Below are 20,254 nucleotides of genomic sequence, written 5' to 3'. Positions count from 1 at the left end.
GGAGAAGTCCTGCCCCTGGCTGTGGTAGCACTAGCATTCATCTTTAACTTTGGCCCTGCAGAGCGTAAGATTTTCTAGAGCATGCTGGGTCTAAGTTAAGGGTGTTGTGGCGGCTGGCAAGGCTTCATTTTGACAAGTCAACTGCTGTGCAGAAGAGGAAGGGGGATATAATTCTAACCTATTAGTTAAAGCCTCAGTCCAGCAAGCATCTGAACACAAAGGGTGAGTGTGAAGCTTATCCAGACCTGAAAAAACTCATGGAGCAAAGTTCCACATCCACCTGTTATCCAGATATGTGAAGATAGGATAAGGGTCCAAATCCCCTCATTACCAAGAATGGAGACAACAAGGGACTGTGATTTTTTTAGCCCAAAAGGAGGAGGGAGCTGGCAGTGAGGGGCTGGGGTTAAAATCACACAGGCATTTCTTCAGTGTTAAAACACTACACCAAAATCAAGAGGATTGACAAAACTAAGCCCTTCAAAACAACTGACAGATCCAAGTTGTGCCTAACATTTCTTTTTAACAATTTTGATGCAGTTTAGCATGTGTAACCCAGCTTAGGAATTTATCTTATTCTTTTGATCCAGTTTCAGGTGACCTTCTACTGATTTAACTGTTTTTCAGACCCACAGCCCCATTGAATTGCAGGCAGCCTGTTGGCAGAGTATGTAAGAAAAGAAGAGTTGCAACAGGAGAGTTGAGTATTATCAACTGGGAGACTGGGACACCTAATAATGAAATATTTATCAGAACAGAAACTGACTTTCTGATTCAATTAACTGCTAATAAATGATATAAAGTGCCACAAGAAAGACTGGAAGAGAGGCATCTCTAGCATAATTGTGATGACCACCCTTGGTGTGAAAAATTCAAATTAAAATCTCTTCATCTTAATTGGGGCAAAACTTGGAGATCGATAGTATTGCACAGAAGTACGCCAGCCTAGGTCACCGGCTGTTCTCCTTGGGGAGAGCAGGACAGAGGCTCTGTATTTTGCCCAACAATTCCATGCTGGTCTCAGAATGCCACCTCATCAAAACTGGGTATTTATCTACCCTCAAAACTTTGAGAAACTGTCACTTTTACATGAAGAAATGTTGCCAAAATGTTCTAGGCTGTCTATGATGCTTAGGTGACTTGCAAGTCTTAAAGTATTTGCCCTCACTTGGGCTATGGTAGAGACTGAGACTTTGATTCTGAGGTGTTACATTATTCCTTGGCTGGCATAATAATTACAGACATTTGCAAATCCTGTAGGTACATAGCTAAAAAGGTCATCTAGCCCATCCGCCTCTTCCAGTACTAAATGTACTTAGACCTCTGTGGTGCATGTTTCTCTGACCGGCACCTAAAAATTTCATTAAGGGGATTCCTAATTTCTGTCTGAAGCTCGTTCCAATCTTTCACTGTGAAAGTTTTCTCATACTTAATATAAAGATGCTCAGTTTGAGCCCCATTCTTCTCCCTTTGATGTCAAGTTCCTAAAGGTATTAGGTAAGAGCAGGGTTTGGCTAATATTTAAGAAATCAGCCTCAGGCTATTTGCTGTAGGAAGCATTGTAGAGATGTGGAGAAACTCTTGGTTGGCCGTTCTGGAGGTAAAGCTTCATATCGCAGCTCTGCAAGTTTCTTTTTATATAACTTTTATCATGTAACTCGTTTTTTCACCCTGTTAATGGATATTCACATATTTCCTCAGAACAAAAGAGAATGAAACAGTTTTGATGGTTTTTTTAAGTAGCTTGTTGTAATGCCATCAGAAATAAGAAGCACAAATGGGCATGTGGAGACTATAGTGTCACAAATACAAGACATAGTATGGTGAGCCAGCAATCCGGGTCCTGTGTGGCCTCTGCTTACCTCTGTCTGGAAAAATGCTTATGTCTTTCAGAATGAGCAATAGAGTACTGAAAAGATAAAGGGGCTGCACCCAAGAATTTAGCAGAGTGAGAAGTGCCTGATCTGCCAAGCTGGAATCTCCAGGTTAAATTTTTCCCGATTTTCCCCTTTTCGGACTTCAGAGTCAGGTACCTCTATGATCTCTTCTTGTATTTTTCACTTGCCACATTTCCCCCCCCTCCAGTAGTGATGTTCTGTGCAGCCAGACTCTCTGTGTGTAACTCACCAGGACGCAGATTCTCTGTGTGGGTTTTTTTTTTAATCTGTGTATTTCTGTCCACATTCAAAAGACTCTCCGTACACTGCACAGAGATCCTTGGGCTATTGTGGTCCGGAGATTACATATGAATTTAACCTCTCCCAAGCTGGTCCAGTGGTCACTACTAAATTCTATTTCTTTTTTAACTTAATTAACAAGGATTGATAAATAACTCTTCGACAAAGGCATTTAAAAACATTTGATGTTCCTGTCCTCCTAATTGCCTATCAGCACATAATTTTATTTCAAAAGTTATCATAGAACACGCTTTTTCTGTTTTCACACTGAAAAGCAGACTGATCGTTGTTATGTAGGCCTGTGTTTTTATATTTTAAAATGCAACTATGCAGGTTAATCAACCATTTTGAAGTATTCTAAATATATAAAGATATAAAGTCCCATAACAACTTCTTGAATTTTTCTCTTTTGAGTCACCTGAAGAATCAAAATGAACTCGATAAGGCAATTGTTAGCCCAACATTTGCTGCAGAGAGCTCCCTCCTCCTGGAAAATAAACGTGCTTTAGACTAGGGCAAAAGTACAGATCTTTCAACTTCAATCTTTCCTCTGCTCAGTCTAGAATTCCTGTTGAAGTGCAGATTTAAAATTATATTCATTTTCCTTCTTAACCACCTGCTCTTGCTTCTGCAGAAGAAAAGTCAAAGGAAATCTCATGATCCCCTGGGGAAACAGGATCTCTCCGTGTTTACCTGGGACAGGCAGGGCTGGGGGATAAATAGCCCGAACGGGTATGCCAGGACGCTCTGGAGATCATGATAAAGAGAAACCCAATTGCAAAAAAACCTCAGTTCAGGTCCAGCAGGTCTTATTAACTCTGGTTCAGTGCCAACACTGCAAGGCTGCCAGCTGGCCCCTGCAGCTATTTGAGTGTCTTTGCAGCATACTTTCCTGGTCCTCCAGGTTCTGAAAGGGCTTTGTATGTACCAACAGAGCCGGTGCAGAGCTGGCACTCCATCCTGGCTAATGCACCCTTTTAGGACTTGAAGCAGAGATCAGTGATAACAGCCCCTTGGAGCACTGGCATATGTGGATTGACTTCTTCCAGAGCTAATCTGGATGCCTCTGCACTGCTCTTACCAGCACTCCAAGTTCCAGAAATGCAATGAGGGGCCATCTGACCACCTGGGGAAACCCGCGTTCTGCTGGATTTCCAGCTCTGGTGGTGCGCTGAAGGAAAATGGCACTTCTAAGGTTGAACTGGTAGTTCAATAACGAATTTGTCATACTTCGCTTGTGGCATCTTCAAGAGGCATAGTCCTCTCCGTAAGACTGAATACTCAGTTTGGGGTGTCAGCATGCATACATTTGCTAGTGCTGTTTCCCAGGATAAATGCTATTTAAAAATATAAAAATAAGATAATTTTTCAATAAAAGTACAATTCTTAAAATACATTCTGGACCTTGAAAGGTTTGGCAAGTATGGAGATCAATTCCCCGATCTGGAATTCCTTGGCTAGGGGTGCAAAGTGGTCCTTGCTCTGGTCTCTGGGAGGGAGTTACCCCTCTCCCGTACTGGTGCTGCAGGAGGGAAAGCAGATGTGAAGCAGAACAGGCTCCTCAGTGCTGCACCTCGCTGAGCTTGGTGAAGCCTGGCAAGCAAAACTTGAGCTGCAGGACTGAACTGTTCAGGGGAAGTAGAAATAGGACCCGATTACTTTTTCCAAGCTTCTATATCCTAGTGGCTGCCGCTACTGTTAAATATGATAAACTCCTATTTGTTCCCTTTAGCTTGCCATCGGTACTCGGTGTTTGCTGGGGCAAGCCCAGGACGTTTCCCTCCCCACCTGTCAAACTCGGAGTGTGCTTTGGCACCCTGCCACTGCAGGGTCTCAACAACTCCAGCAGACTGCTTCAGAAACAAGACATCCCAGTACTTAAGCCGCCTCTGCTTCATGAGCTTTTCTTCCCATCTGTATGCTTTCTGAAGAAGAAAGTGTTTGCTGGTCAGAGAGGTTTTCCACTTGCGCCTCCTTCAGCTTTCCATTACCGCTAAGAGGTTATATGGGGTGCAGGGCTATACACTGTACTGTACTATATGCAGAGGTGTTCAGACTTAATTTATTCCCTTCTCCTGGATAAAGATTATTGCAGCTGTGTGTTTTGGAAAACTATCAATGAAGGGAGTTCAGCTCATACAACACACTTTCAATAGGGTACTGTACTCTATATTTCCAGGTTCTGTTTTAATTACACTTGCATATTACCTTGGAGGAAGCCGAAATCTGGAAAATGTTTTCTCATATACCATGTCTTAAACCTTCCTGACCTTCTGTTTTATACCAACTACATTTATGTTTGTGATGAAAACCATATAATATGGGGCAAGGTTTGGCTGTCCAGGATAATCGATCAGAGGCACGCTGTCCGGCCCTCCTTGCAAAGACTGAGCAATTCTCCCTGAGAAATGTCCCCACCGTCCCTCACCCCACCACCTTCCAGCAGTCAGTCCCTCTTCCCTCCCTTCGCTGGGCTCCCCACGAGAGCCACAGGGGTTGGCCGCATGCTGTGAGGAGGGCAGAACAGCGGCCCTCTCCGGTGGCAGCAAGAGGCTCCTGCTGCTCTGAAGAACCCTTGAGAGATGGCGCAACAGGATGGCTCATGCAGCATTGATGTGGTGCCCGTATCCCAAAAAAACAAGGCCCAGCCTCATGTAGAGGGGCTGTGTCTGGCAGGGCACTCCCACAGCTTCTTGGAGGCTGGTGAGCAGGAGCAGCTCAGGAGTCCTCGCCCGGGATGCCCCACACCGCGCCGGCCAGGCCAGGGAAGCGAGCACTGCTGCTGGGCTTCCATACTGCCTGCACTGGAGAGCACTGGAAAAAAAAAACAGCGCCATGCCCAGAATTAAAACCTCCTCAAGACAGCCGGCACCGTGCAGGGAGAGCAGGGCGCCGGTGAGAACTTTTGCACGCCTCTGGCCAGGAATAAGGGGTTACCAGCAGGTTACAGAGGTGCCCTGTGGACTTGCAGCAAGAGGGGCAAACCTCCTTCAGCGATCGGAAAGCACGTGCTTCTCGGGGCTGACGGCAGAACAAAATCTGTATGAATCGGGCATCTGCTCCAGAGCAGCTTTCAAGTAACCTTTAAATCCATGCCAAAGAGAGCACATCTTGATCTTCAGATTGTCGGGGTGTCTGCAGAACGTCCTGAGAAAAAGAGTTTTAGCAAATATGTGTGAGCAGCAGAGCGTCTGTCAGTCCTCTGCCCAGCCCTTGAAGCCCAGCACTGCAACATTCAAGAAGTCCAGATTGCTGTCAGCATCTTTCTTCCGTTACTTCTGGAGGAGCTCAACTCCTCCTGGAGGCAGGGGAAGGTGGTGAGCTCTCCAGCCCGGGACACAGGTCTCTGCTCCTGAGACTACCACTGACAGGGCTCCTGAGGTTGCGCCTTTTCTTGTCTCGATGCCTCACCCTAAAAAGCAAAGTAACTTTTACTTCATAATGAGTAACAGGAATTGTATAAATCTTGTCAAGCAGGAATTTTTTAGTGGGCTAAGCTGCTTTTGAACTCAACTGTAAACAAGGATTTTCAACTCTGAGGCAAGAGCTTATAAAATGGAAAGTTTTTCATTAGAAAGCAGTGATTATGGAAAAGCGGTGTTGGTCATAATGGAAGGCTGAGTTTGAAATCCTGGTGCGATGCTGTAGCTGAGAGGGAAGCTGAACTCTGGACTATAATGAAGGTCAAAATCCAGTAAAAGTACAGAGTTAGTTGTGTCTCTGTGGCATTGATGAGTCTGTTACTGCAACGTTAAATGAGTTCTGGTGTTCACACTACAAAAATTATTTAGAGAAGTGAGAGTCCAAAGAAAAAAAAAAAAAACACAAGAAGAAAAAAATCTGGTAAGGAGGGTGCACAGCAAAAGCATAACCAAGTTGATCTACCTCTTCCACATGAAATAAAAGAAAAAAATTCATCACAGTCTGCAAAGGTAGGACAATGCCCATGGGAGCAAGTTTTTTCATGTAGCAGACAAAGAAGCCAATTCACTGATTCAAAGTGGAAACTGGACAGTAGGTAGAAATAGCTGCTTATTAAAAAATGAAGTGCTAATATTCACAGAATTAGCTTAGGGCTGAATGTGGTGAGCTTTTTAAAACTTTCGGTCTTTAAATCAATCCTGGATCTCTCTTTCCAAACACATAATACCCAGCTATTACGTAGCGTCATTTAATTCCAGGGAACTTTAAAAATAGCCTTCCTTTTAAAAAAAAAAAAAAATGGTGGGAAAAGAGAGACCACATCAGAAAGCCGTGCCTCTCGAACAGGACAGTGGCCAGTCCTACTCAGTAGATTAAGCCAGGAGGTCCCACTGTACTAGTTCACTGCAAGTTTTGGGCTTCATACAGAACGTATGGGTGGTTTTGCCAAGTCAGATCATGGATCCGTCTCGCCCATCTCCTATAGGCAACAGCAGATCCCTGAAAAGAAAACAAGGACAGGACAAATGTGCAGCGAGGTTTTCCTGGCACGGCTTCACAGCTTCCAGCTACCAGTGGTTTAGAAAGTCCTGTGGACTCATGTTCAGCAGCAGATTTTTCTTCCATGAACTTATTCGGGTTTTTTTAAACATATGTAGACTTTTAGCATCCAAACCAGGGTGTGGCCAGGGGTTCTGTGGCTGGGGCTACACTGTAGGAATCAGTATCTTTCTGCTTGTTTCAAACCTGTCCTGAACCGGTTTCATTTGGTGTATTGTGGTTCTTGTTTGGGAAGAACCTTGCTCCCCGTTCACATTCGTAGCCCTCATCACTTTTCCTTCTTGCCCCAGTCACCTCCCACTGAAGGGCCCCAGTCTGCCTATATTACTCCTCTCGCAGAAGCTGTTTTGTACTTCCAGTTGTTCTTATTGTCTCCCTCCAGCTCTACGGTATCACAAAGCGTTCACGCGTCGTGTAAATCCCGGGAGTGCCTGCATATTGTTTTCTCATTTGTTCTCTCTTTCTCTCCCAGTCATTCCTGAAGTTGCGTTTGCTGCCTTGTTGCCTGTAAAAACTGAGCTGCCATTTCAGGGACTCGGAGGTAAAATTTTTTACCTAGGGTAAGCATGGCTTATCAGGTTAAATAATCTTAATTGTTCTTCCTGCCCTTATCACCTGTGAATTAAACTACCATCCTTCAATCACATTATAAGACTCAGTCAGTATCAACAGTCCCATAATTTGCTTATAATTGCCAGGTCAGCACAGTGACCCTTTATAGTACTGAATTAAATTCCTTTTCTCCTGAGTCTCCCAAACCTCTGGAATTTCCCCAGAATTCCAAGATTTATTAAAATTCGGTAGGCTTATTGGTGCAGGTTAAATGTTTTCAATCTCTGACAATGCCAGCACATGCTCCTCGTCACTTTCTTATCTTACTGGCATGGGGAATATTTCATTACTGTTGCAAAAAGTGAATTAATTCTTATGGCTTTTTCTCTTACCAAAAACATTATAATGTTTTGGGAGACAGATAGCTCCACCGTGTTTCTATATTGAGATAAATAGCAGGTCATTTTTCTTAGAACTCCAAAGAATCAATCTGTTTTTAAAGTTTCTATGCCTCAGAAAGATTCCAGCTTACCTTTTCTGGAATTCATTGATCATATATTGTTCACACAACATTATTCCATAGGAAAAAAAAAAAGAAGCCATGAATAAACTTGTCCCATTTCTTTAATATTTATGCATACATTGGAGATTCATCTTCCACCAAGTGGGTTTAAATTCCAGTGTGGATGCTATGAAACGAAGATGCGTGGGCTGTAGGCACTAGATGTTCCGACCTCTCAGCCTCGACTGAGCGCATGCACCGGGCTGGAGCTCAGGGATCTGTAAAAATACTGTGACATGTATCGTCACTGGTGTCGGTGACACCTTCTTGCAAGCGCATTCATGTGCTAGAGTAGCTGTTTGGCTGCACGCCCAGAACCTGACTATTAGCCATGCTGCTGCCAGTCGCTCAGGTCTGTCCTTTCTCTTCTGCCTCCCTCCTCACGCTCGGTATTTTTCACCTGTAGGACTCATCCAGCAGCTGTCCTCACAACGTACCTAAACCACCAGTCTGTCTGCAATACAACTGTTTGCCTGAGGACCCCGCAGTAAAAGGAAACAGTTGAACGTGGAAGCGTTTAGTACAAGTCCTTCCACTGTGTGGTTTCTATCAAATCTTGGTCAGACCTCCTGTTCCCCAGAGGGTGTGCTCCCTGCAAGCGGTGCTGGGGTGGATATCTATCTCAGCCCTCCTTCACATGCTCTCCAGCTTCCTATATCAGGGCGCAGGCAGGAATGTAAGGTTCCCAAGCAGCAGTCAGAATGCACAGAGGGAGACATGAAGAGTTCCCCCTCCTGGTGCCTCCAGAGGGGCAGAAGCACAGCACGGAGAAGGAACTGGGCCCAAGCCCTCCACACCCTGTGCAAGTGGAAAAAAAACACCAACGAAACCAGGGACTATTATGTTTAAAAGGAGCCTCTCCACTGTTTGTTTGTTTGTTTTTTTTTTTTCCTGGAGAGCAAGACCCTCTCATGCCTGCAGCTGAGTCCCAAAAGGACAAAGGGACCCAATCTGCAGGCACCTGTCCCCAGAGAGGGAACTCCTTTGGGGCACTGTGCCCATTGTCGCCCATCCGCTCCCTGCTCAGCACAGATGCTTCAGTTCGCTCTCCCAGGACCTGGCTCTTCCCTCTGGCTGTCTTTAGTGCTCTGAATCAGCCTCCTGCAGCCAAAGATTGTTGTGCAAAAGTACCAAAATGCCCAGCTGAGGCAGTCAAAGTGACTGTCCGGAGCTGCATGATCGGTCTTTTTAACCTTAGCCTGCACATGGCTTGGAGAACACAGACCACTTATCTGCTTGTGGCTCAGCAGTGACATTCGTGATCCACCTGAAAGTCTCATAAATGGAAGCGCCTCATCATCCAGACACGGGTTTCTCAGCCCTGTTGCTCTGGACCTCCCACAGCAGCACTCGTGGCCACAGTCAGGAACTCTGCTAAAGCTGCCACTGTTTCTGGCTGCTCAGTGCCACCATCAGAAGCTTTTTGCCTTTGCTGGACTTCAGGAGCCCGCTATCAATCTAAGCCTTCAGCAGCTTCTGGGCCAGAGCCTGAGTAAAGCCCTGAAAGCCACTAGCATGAGAAGGACAGGCAAGTGGAAAGAAAGAAGAATTGCTCACATTTAGCCCTCAGAAAAAGGTTTTTTTCCTTCTGGGCATGTAGTCTATTCCCCCGAGCAGCACTGCTACCCAACCGATCTCCTGTTCCATCTGAGTGTACATTCACTCTACACTTGCTCCTGCATTTGGTCCATCTTATAGAATCATAGAATCATGGAATTGCTGAGGTTGGAAGGGGCCTTTAAGATCATCAAGTCCAACCATTAAACTACCCTGGCAAAACCACTTCTAAACCACTTTTAAACCATGTCCCCAAGTACCACGTCTACCGTTTTTTTAAACGCCTCCAGGGATGGTGAATCCACCCCCTCCCCGGGCAGCCTCTTCCAATGTTTGATAGCCCTTTCAGTGAAAAAATTCTTCCTAATATCCAATCTAAACCTCCCCTGGCATGACTTGAACCCATTTCCTCTTGTCCTATCACTTGTCACCAGGGAGAAGAGGGCAGCCCCCACCTCTCTGCAACCTCCTTTCAGGGAGTTGTAGAGAGCGAGAAGGTCTCCCCTCAGCCTCCTCTTCTCCGGGCTGAACACCCCCAGTTCCCCCAGTCGCTCCTCATAAGACTTTGTCCTCCAGACCCCTCTATGACTTGATCCTTCCCCCGTCCTCAGCCCCTGCTGTCCTCTACTGTGGGGCTGTCTGTCTGCCTCCCCCCAAAGCCGCTGCTCCCCGAGTCCTTCTCCCATGTCACGTTCCCTCCAGAGTTTCTTTAGAGCACCTCCTCCTGCAGCAGGGGCTGCTCCCCGCGCTGCCATTAGCCTTTTATCCTCTCGAGCTGGGTTCCTGTAATCTGATCACTAACCGTGTGAGCTAATGACTTCTTTGCCATCTAAACTTTATGGTTCTTATTGCACCTTTGCAGACAAGAGAGCTCCCGTGAAGATATACAGCCCCTTCTCTAAGCCCGTGGAGGACCCATGTTGTGTTTCTCTTTCAACATTTCTGGAGAAAGATTAATGTTTTGAGGCTGTTCGCACCAGCAAAATGAAACGTGTCTGGTTTTATCAATAAAAGGCTCGTTTCTGACTTTATGCCATGATAAATGGCATCTTGTAAAAACCAGGTAGACGGTAACTAAACGTGCAGGAGCAATACCCTCATTTTAATGGCATTTCTCTGGCAGGACAATGGGCAGAGCCTGCTCAGGCTGCACCCCTGGATGGCAGAGCCTGGCACAAGCTATTCTAGCAAAGAGACTCTTAGAGAAAAACCAGTGAAAAGAGCATTTTGTGTCCCCTAGCAGAGGGTCAGCCAATTAATCACTATTATTATTATTATCAACGGAGTAATTTTTTCTTGACAGCTGCGCTCTTCAAAATGACATTAGGGAAAACTGGATCCATTTGCATGACTTCAGCTAGCCAAATCATTCCACAAAGTTGAAACTAGTTCTGAAAAAAAAAAAAAAAACCACCAAAAACAACCCAAACCCAGCAAAATAGGGACATCAGTGAACTCGGTCTGACAGAATAAACGGGCTATTCTGAGCACTCAGCAAAGTGTATTTACTGTACTGTATTTGGAGTTTTTCAAAAAATGTAAAGATTTCCTTGTTTATTAAATTTGCTGAGAAGCAATGAAATCTCATGCAATTTTATTTTTAAATATCGTTTTACTACCCAACGGCAACAGTAAATTCATAAAGTAACACGTGATTGACCAGGACTATGGAGTAAAACAAGAGAAAAAAAAATTGTTTGCTTTGTACATTCTTATTAGTCTTGGCTAAGATGTTATAAAAGCAGTATCTTTTAACACCTTTTATTATACAAGGGTCAAGGGGTTTTTATGTTTCTTAAAGAAAGCTTCAAATAGCCCACATAGCGGGTTACTGCATCTTTCATATGGCTGCTGTATAAACAAGCACATTTTACACAGGAAATGACATAACCATGTAAAAGTGTACACGGAGTTTAGGCACATATTCAAACACTAATGGGAATGCATTGTTTTAAATGGCATACTTTTATGTTTACCTATTGAGCTTAGTACCCATATTTTAGCCAAACACAACAAAAATTATCCACACATACCTGTCTTATAGTGTACTGTTTATTTGAAATTTGGACCTTCACAAAGACTCTCGTGGGACAGATAATGACCCTAAAAAGTAAATACAAATGAGGCATTCTCAGTGAGAGAGTGAAACCTGCCATCATAAAGGTGAAAAGCTGAACTTTTAACCCGTATCGCTTTACAGCTCAGGTTTCTACGCGTTTCTACCATCCAGTTGCTCACACCAGTTCACCCATGGGAAGAAAGCCATTACAATCGTTGAGGGTGTCTATCTTTGCACATTCTATAATGACACGGCTAAAGAAAGCAGTGCCAGACTTCTGAGATTTCAAGGTCCTCTGTTTCATTCCAGTTTCTTTGCTGGGTGCCAGCTCCAGATTCTGCCCTACCCCTAAACCTCTGTTTTCCGAGAGGAATGAGGGTTGAGTCAAGTCCACCTGGGTTGTGCTTTTGCGCTTGTTGGTGATAAGGAATGTTTGTCACAGCCACCACTCACATGTCTTGGGCCGTTCCGATACGGGTGTCTGTTCTCACACCGGATAACTGAAAGTGCACATTCCCAGGTAGAGTCTTGACAAGATTTGCAATGGTCTGTGAGGAGAAATAGAGTGGATATGTGCTTGCTGTGGCACCATCTTTTGTTGCTATTGCAATTTTAGGTGAATTAAGAATAACAGAAACTGCTTTGAGAGGAGTGGTGAAAGAGGTCACTCCCTTCCACACTGTAGATTTAAGGGATAATAACCATTCAGTAAGTATCTTGTAATTAATTACAGAGACAGACGTCTGTGCCAGATGGTCCCAACGGCTCAAACAATACACCAGTAAAGCACCTATAGGCAAGTATACGTTTGCACCGTGGTCAAAGTCAATAGACCACTCCAGAATAAAATAGCTTTGAACTGGAATTCCCAGAGATATCAAACAATTTCAGTAGCAGAAATGCAAAAGGATATTCTGGCCATGGCAGCGCTGGTTTAAAACCAGTGTTATAAACCGACTGGTTTATAACATTGTTTATAACCAACTGGTTTATAACCAGTGTTAGATTTGAGAGTTAAAAGTGAAAAACTACCCTGACCCTGCCGCCTACTCTGCCCACCATTGTAAACTCCGTACTTTGAGCTGGACCAAACTTGAGCAGTGCCAGGACCGTCCCTTCTGGGTGTCACCACACTTGAGCTACCAACTAAGCAAAGGGGACATCATGTTACCTCCTCACCTGAATGCTTGGGCTGAAATTGCTTCTGTTTAGGCCAAACCCAATATCTGGCAATTTTGATGCAGTAAAAATCCATTATAGTTCTAGCATTTTAGTATCTGTAATTTCAAATTTGTTTGAACGGATATAAAAGACCTACTAGTAGTTGTCATTTTTTTGTTTCACTTCAAGGTATAACAAGTACCTTGCAGAATTTTGAGTTTTGAACCATTACCAAAGTGTATTTTTTAAGACTTTAGTATGTCAGTATTTCTTTTAGTTTTTCCTGAGATCATACTGTTTGCTTTGGGGTAATTGCAAAATCTTAGCTTTTTTTTTTTTTCCCCCATTTAGATGCGGATACATACTCAGTTTAATTACCATTTACCTGCATCTTTATCTTCCTTTATTCCCGTATTGAGAAATTCATACAAGGACAGGAAAGAAGAACCTCGGAGAGATACCTACGAGGTTTTAAAAACTTTTTATCATGACCGGCCTCACCAGGATCCTCAGGCTGATCAGCAGCTCCGCAGTGTGCAGCGAACAGCAATTTTCCTCCTCAGATTTCCGAGCTGCCATGCATTGTGTGTAACACCAGTGCTACCGTCCTCTGAAGGTGCTGCAGCATCTCATGAATCCAGCTGGAACTGAAGCAAACTGCCCTTCTCCGGGAGTTAACTCGTCGGTTAAGACAACTTCGATTTGCTTCAAGTGAATTTAAATTGGCAGTATTTGCTCCTTTAAACTGATCACCCTCAGCCGTTGAGGAGTGCGCCTGTGTGGTCGCTAAATGGCAATGGCACAGCTGTGTCTGTCATACAGAGAACAGAGATTTCACTGTGAATGTGCAAAGGGGGATATGCATGGGGAGCAGCACGCTTTCACGCAAGGAAGAGAGGAGACAACCCTTTCTCATGATCATCTAGCCAACCAGAAGGTAGCTGTGGCCAGTGCTAGAGAAAGGGTCCTTAAAAGCTGCAGGCCAGTCACCCAGAAAACAGCCAGGAGCAAGAACTGCTTGAACGGGATGGGCAAAAGAAGTCTGAGATGCCCTCTTGGCTGTGGACTTGGCAGGACAATGTTTTCTCTCCTACTGGTAAATCATATCTAAATAAGCTTGTAGTAAAGCTTAGAATTAAAAACTCTGTGTTGTTTTGAAAGTCATATGAGACTGGCTGGTGCTAAGCAGTTAGTGCAGGGGACAGAAACTGTTGGTCCCAGCATAAGACTTCATCAGGATGCCAAAGAGGACCTGGGAAGCGCATACACTGAGAGCCCAGAAGGGAGACGGGGGAGCCGTGAGGACAGCCCTGACCCACAAAATAGATCATAAGGTGCCAGAATTTCTCATGCACATGTTATGAAATAGCTTGAAGTGCTCGTCGTTCTACACGCCTCTTAACTTGCTGGTTCCTGATTCGTCCTCCTGTCAAGTACAGCATTCTGACCCACCTCGGCTGGTGGCACCGCATGGCCTGCACCAAGCAGCATCAATTCCCGCAGGCAGAAATCACGGTGCTAAGCCGTGACAAAGAGATGACACACATGAAAGCTCCCCGCAGTGCTTTTTCAGCATCACCATGCTGTAGGTTATGGTACCTGTCAGGGGAACCCCCATGCAGGTTCACCAAGGCCACTCACCCAGGTCTTTTAAGCTAGTTAAAGGCTGAGCTGCCCAGAGAGTGCAGGGGGGAGGGCAGGGCTTTTTGTCACTGTTTCTCTATGGCTGTTGACCGGGAAGTTGGAACAGTTCACTGTTAAGTTGAGCCAGAGCATGTCCAGAACAAGGTACTGAGCAGGAGGACCTCAGGGGCCGTATTCAGCTCCCTGCCACTGCCCACACCAGTGATGCTGTGTGGAGGAGAGTTCAGGTCCAGGGAATCACGTGACTTGATGGTTTAAAATGTCACGAAACAATATGAAACCTTAGCATTTATACTATCGATAAGATACTTCAATAATTTTTGATGATTCTTGTGTTTTTTCTGACCTGTCTACAGTTGAACAGCTGGCACCTAGATTTGTAGGTGGAAACATACACAGAGTAATCCCACAATAAATTTATAATCCATGTCTAGAATAGTTAAAGGGGATATGCAAACACACAGCCCTTGGAGGGTGGAATAAAAAGATACCAGAGCTCTTTTGTGATCATCTGCATAACACATTTTTGCCCCTGATACATCAAGTGATAGTGTCATTCCCCACCAGGTCAAACCATGCCATACATTCAGATCTTTCTTCAAATGTTTCCACAGTTTCTCTCTGTGGCAGCAGAGTTAGAAGCAAGCAAAATACATGGGCATGTTTTGCATACCGCTGGTATTCTGGTGCAGTGAAAAGTCCCTTTCACTTGTATTTATTGTACAAAAGCATTAAAAACAATTTCTTACTAGCATTATAATTATGCAGCGTTGGACAGCTAGACACAATGTAGCACTGTGTCAATAATTTATTACATCTTATGCCATAATTGAACACTTTTACTATGAGCATTTGAGAACAACTTGGACCTTATACAGAGTAATATATCTTGCTACATAATAATGGAAAGGTGGGTACTTAAGAAAGATATGTAGCTGGGAGGGAAATATACATGGAAGCAAATACCTCCTGCATCACCTATCTCCACGTAAAACTTAAAACTAAATCAACATATTATATTTAATGACTCCTTTTTTATATATGCATAGTTTCAAGAGCTAATCAGAAAGAAATCATATTACAGTGTAACTATTTACACCAAGATGTCTCAAGAACATTGTTCAAAGGATCAACTAGGTCATATCCACAGCTCACTGGCGCCTTCTTTACCCACTGCCTCGAGGCTAAAAGCAGGTGATCTGGAGGTGTGGAGGTATACTCTTCACTATCATGGACTTAGGTTCGAGCCAGTCTCATGTCACTGACACGAGGCCTTATATCAGGTTGCATGACAGCATCCAAACGCTACTGAAATACGCCCATGGTGGAGAGACAGGTAGAAGCACTGGATTGCTACATCCTTGTAAACATACTTACCCTAGAGGCAAGAAAACTAGTTAACCTTGTTTGAGGAGAGGTTATGTTCAATGTGTCATATTACCTTTCGTAACATATTCACGTGAGCAACTGTTCTGCTACCTACAACCACACGACTCCACCACCATGTCCTCATACTGCTTGTAGACCACGTTGTTTGCAGAGTCAATGAAAAGAATGCTAATAGGACTCAACCTGGTCGGGACGCAGCAAGTCGGGGGTGTCGATTCTGGGTCCATTGAGTTCATTAATGTTTGGATAACCGCGTGATTGGTGGGCTCCAGATGGGATCGAAGGGGGAATTCACAAAGCCCTTCGCAGTGATACGCTTCATACTCTAGAGGGGCTATTATCCAGTCATCCCAGCCCATATCCTTAAAATTCACGTGGAGGGCTTTTCTGCTACACCTTGCCTTCAGATTCTTAGTGGGCCTCTTCCCTTGCCGTGTTGCTAGAGGAGCTCTTCTCTTCCGCCTCTGATTGAATAAGTACTCATAAACAGTTTTGTCATCTTGGCCGGATCTAGCTTTGATTTCATTGAAGAATAAGTCTCTTTTTTTCGTCCTCCCAAATACCAAGAAGAGAGCCTTTTCATTGACCTGTCTTCCTGTTCTATTAAATCCCACGCTCCTGAGATCAACAGCTCTCCCCCTGTCAAAAGTTTCCAGTTCAAAACACAAGTTAACCAAGTTTTTAAAGTTCCTGAAAAGTTTCCAGATGTCAAACACTTCCCACTTTGGTGTATCTGTGATACTGACAGTACGAGAGTCTAGGAGTGTTGCTGCTTGTCTGTTTGTAGAGCAACTAAATAATTTCACTTGGGAAGTTTTTCCAGAAGAATGAGACTTCCATGTATCAGAAGGCTTTTTCCTCAATATTCGAAGCTCTGCTCCCAGCAAACCATCTTTTTCTAATGCACTGATGTCAAAAATATATTTTTGTTTTCTTATAGTTGGCGCTCGCTCATCTGAAAAAAGCACACACATTTTTAAAAGTATAGCAAGCACAGATCAATATCAGTTATTCAATTCTTAATGGTTTTCCTGAAGCTTGCTCGTAAGCCTGGAAGTTTCCTTAATTAGCCCACCAAACAGAAAGAGCAATTTCTGTCTAAGGGATCAGCTCCATGCAGGGAGCCAGAAGAACTCAGTGACTCAACAGGGAAAAGAGTTTCTGAGTTTGCCTCCTAGAAATCTCATTTCTTTCACCGGCAGGCATTTTCTAGCTTCAAAGTAGCAATTAGCCAATTGAAAAACAGTCGTTTTTCAGGGCTGAGCACTCACAGGGCCTATTCACCACTTACATCCTACTTAAATTACCGAAACAGAGCTTCGGTGGTGCCCAGGCCTCATGCTGGCTCCAAACATGAGCAAATTTACCCTTAGATGATACAATAGTGAATTAGTCCTTTAAAAGCAACATCCCCCAGGAACTGCCAGACACAAGGATAATTGCCTTATTAACTTAACTCCACACGATTCACAACTTTTTCAAACTGGGCACAAAAACATACCTCCCTTTAACCTGACGTTACGTTGGCTTGGTTAAGCTCAGGAACAGCACTAACAAGGAACGTGGCTGAGCCAACGTTTCAGCAACGTTACATTAACGATGCCTTCCAGTGGCGAGCTGAGAACCTGAATGCAGCACTTGCGAGCGGCGAGTCATCCCTTCCCAGAAGCCAAGCTATTCATAATTAAAGGGCAAACAAATCCAGTGCTGCCTGAGTCTTTCCATCACCATTACCTTATCAGCTGTAGCCTGTGTTGCTTCCTTAAGTATGTGACAAAACTCTTACTAACCGCACTGGAAGCAACATGGGGCTCTCCAACCAGGGCGGTAAGGTGAACATCATTCTGTGGGAGACTGGTTATTTCTTGTGTGAAAGCAGACACTGGTCCAAATTTCCCCAAAAAAAAGTTTGGAACCAGAACATTGAACTGCAAGTTCTGGAGTCCCAGCAGTTATCTACTCTTTTTAGTCTGTGCTTAGCTGTGGGCTTCTGTGGCTAGAAGGTTGGTGGTACCTGAAAGCGTGAGCTTCCAGCTAGTGCAGATACACCCATGCTATGCTATAAGGACTCCTGGGTCTACAGAGCAGTTCCTTACCATTGCACCTTGAACAAATCAGACTGACCCTTAGAGACTGAAACTTGTGGGGGTTTTTTCATGGAATAGCCCTGTTCTTAGCACATCACATGTTTTTAGATGTACTTTACAATAAAATCTAATGTTAGCAGTTTCCAGTTAGGGAAAGAAAATAAAACAAAAATGTAAAAGGTTTCTAAACATCTAAGCGTGCAAAGACTGATTGCTTTTCAACAATATGCACCTAAAATATTTTCTAAATGTTTTCTTTGGCTGCCACACAACCATCTCGTTCTGCCTCTAAATGAATTATCCCAGATAAGGCAGGAGGACAAAATCTGCAGCAAAGCTGTACAATTTCGCTTACGTTAAAAAGAGCTATTTGACCTTAACAAACTATGATTATTTTCTAATACTCTCTACTTGTATAAACATACTCAGGCGTCTCTCTCTGTCCACACACACACACGCACGAGCTCCTTTCTTACCTTGTCCTTTGTCTATAAAGCTGGTTATTGTATTGGCAAGTCCAGCCTCCAGTTTTACGCTTCCATTAACACCTTTTCTTTCTGCATCTGAGAGAGTCCTGTACAAAGAGAGCATGTATTCATGTGGCGTTATAGGGGGATGTCTGAAAGTTTCCTTAGTTTCCCTCTGGGTTACAGGCTCTTTAGTCTTTTTGGTTTTGAGAGAATCAGTGTCAGTACTGCTCGTGCCAGTTTTTTTCAAAGCCACCTTGCTGCTAAGATTTTGAACCTTTGGAGTCACTGTCCTTACTCCAGAAGGTCTGCTGGGGAGATGTCCTACCTTGCCCTCCGTGGCTGCTGTTCTTGAGAGAACCTTCTTTGATTCATCGTTCTTGGCCAGCAGAGCTCCAGCCTGAACAGCACTGCTTTTAGTCCTAGTCTTTGACGTCGCAGTACTATATCCATGGCTTGCAGTCCTCAGTGTACCTGCCCGTGCTGAGGGATTCCTCTCTTTTCCTTCTGCTTTTAAAAAACCTAGTTTAGATCCTGGATTACTCTGGCCTGCTTCAGAATTACTCAGCGCTCCAGGAACTAGATCCAGAGACAGCCAAGTCAAATGCCAAAGCAGTAAAGTGAGAAAATGCAGGATTTTCATCCTCTGGTCTTCCTCTGAATGCCACTAAAGAAAAAATCAGAAAAGGTTCCTCCAGTTTGGCAGAAGAAAACATGAAAGAAATTAAAAACCAAAGTCAGCAAAAATGGTTTTCGTTTGAGATTAAAACATTTCAAATCTTGTTGTTCAATACTTGTATCCAGTCCCATAGTGGAAATGCTCATGTACTCAGATACAATCTCCCCTGACTTCAGTTAGCAGCTATAAAGAACTTGTTCTTGAAAAGAGAAAGTTTACCACCTCGTTTTCTTCTGTAAAACTGACTGAAAACTTGAAGGAGTCCTGTTTAAATCCAAGGGTTTTTTTTTCCAAGAAGGAAGAATGGCGTAATGCTGCCTCTGTGTTAAAAGGTTTTTTTAAAGTTTTGAATCCTTTCCAGTGAAAATATTTCACACACAGAGACCTGCAGGTGCTCAGAAATCTTTTACAAACCTGAACTCAGGAATTGGAAACGGAATTCCAACAAACCTATTTAATTACTCTCTGATGTCATGCTGTCTAAACTAATTTAACTGCGATATATTTCTTTAAAAAAATCTTCTTTACCCTTTTCATTAGCATGAGTCATACTCTGCCTCATGTGAAACAGCTCCACAGGCTCAAAACTCCAGAGGATGCCTTTTCAAGTGGCAATACGACCCCTACCTTAGCCTTCGATGAACTTCACCTTTAAACGGGACAAACTGCAAGATCAGCAACTCAGACCTGTCATACAGTCCACTGGACACATACATTAAAATAGTTAAGTATAATTCGTTTAGCTCTTTTTCCAGAGAACTGTAACAGCGGCTTCACTTTGTCCTCCGGTGACTGAAGGGCTGAGCTGGTGATGCAGGCGCTTAACAAGGCAAAAGTTTAATTTTTCACAAACAAAACACGGCCATGCCCACAGTCAATGTATTTTGGTGTATTTATTGCTGTACTTTAAAAAAAAAATAAAAAAATCCATGTCAGCCCAGTTGGAGAAGAAGCTTCTGGCGGTGGGGATGCCCTGCGGGGTGGGTGATGGCGCAGAGCGGGGCAGCAGTGCACCCTGCAGGCAGCCAACCTCCTCCTCCGGCCGGCGGCAGCGGGCAGCCGGAGACACCCCGAAACCCCAGTCTTCCCTCCAGAGGCTGCTGAACGCCAGCTGTTGTTTTAAAATTAGACGCGAAATTTCCAAGAGCCGCCTAGTCCACGGCCACCAGAAGGCTGGCAGTTAGAAACCAGCGTTACTTACGTGTCGAGGCTATCCTGCTGCTTTCAGCTATCCCAAAGAGAGTGTGGAGCAAGTGTGTCTTTCATAAGCTGCAAAAAGTGAACTGTTGTTGTTCTAAATGAGCCTTTGGGAAATGAGGCACTGGGCTGGATTGAACAGGGATTAATGGGACCCTTCTCTCATCTTGCACTGACGTTAAGCCCAGTCCTTCCTCCCTCGGTTGTTTTTATTTTTGAGGCAAGAAGGGAAAAGATACAA

General features: G+C 44.1%; 1 protein-coding gene across 1 annotated transcript; it reads right to left on the bottom strand.

Moving 5' to 3' along the window:
* Positions 1 to 15,669: 15,669 nt before the first annotated feature.
* Positions 15,670 to 18,780, bottom strand: GDF5 (growth differentiation factor 5; the record flags this gene model as incomplete). The annotated part of the gene is made up of 2 exons (XM_082491252.1): positions 15,670 to 16,538; positions 18,147 to 18,780. 2 exons carry the CDS (start codon positions 18,778 to 18,780, stop codon positions 15,670 to 15,672), a joined length of 1,503 nt encoding a protein of 500 aa, XP_082347378.1.
* Between the last annotated feature and the right edge of the window lie 1,474 nt (positions 18,781 to 20,254).

This window comes from Vanellus vanellus (genome assembly GCF_965231255.1).
Source record: "Vanellus vanellus genome assembly, chromosome: 15".
NCBI lineage: Eukaryota > Metazoa > Chordata > Aves > Charadriiformes > Charadriidae > Vanellus > Vanellus vanellus.
The sequence above is the reverse complement of the archived record's forward strand: the minus strand, read 5'-3'. Positions and strand labels throughout refer to the sequence as shown.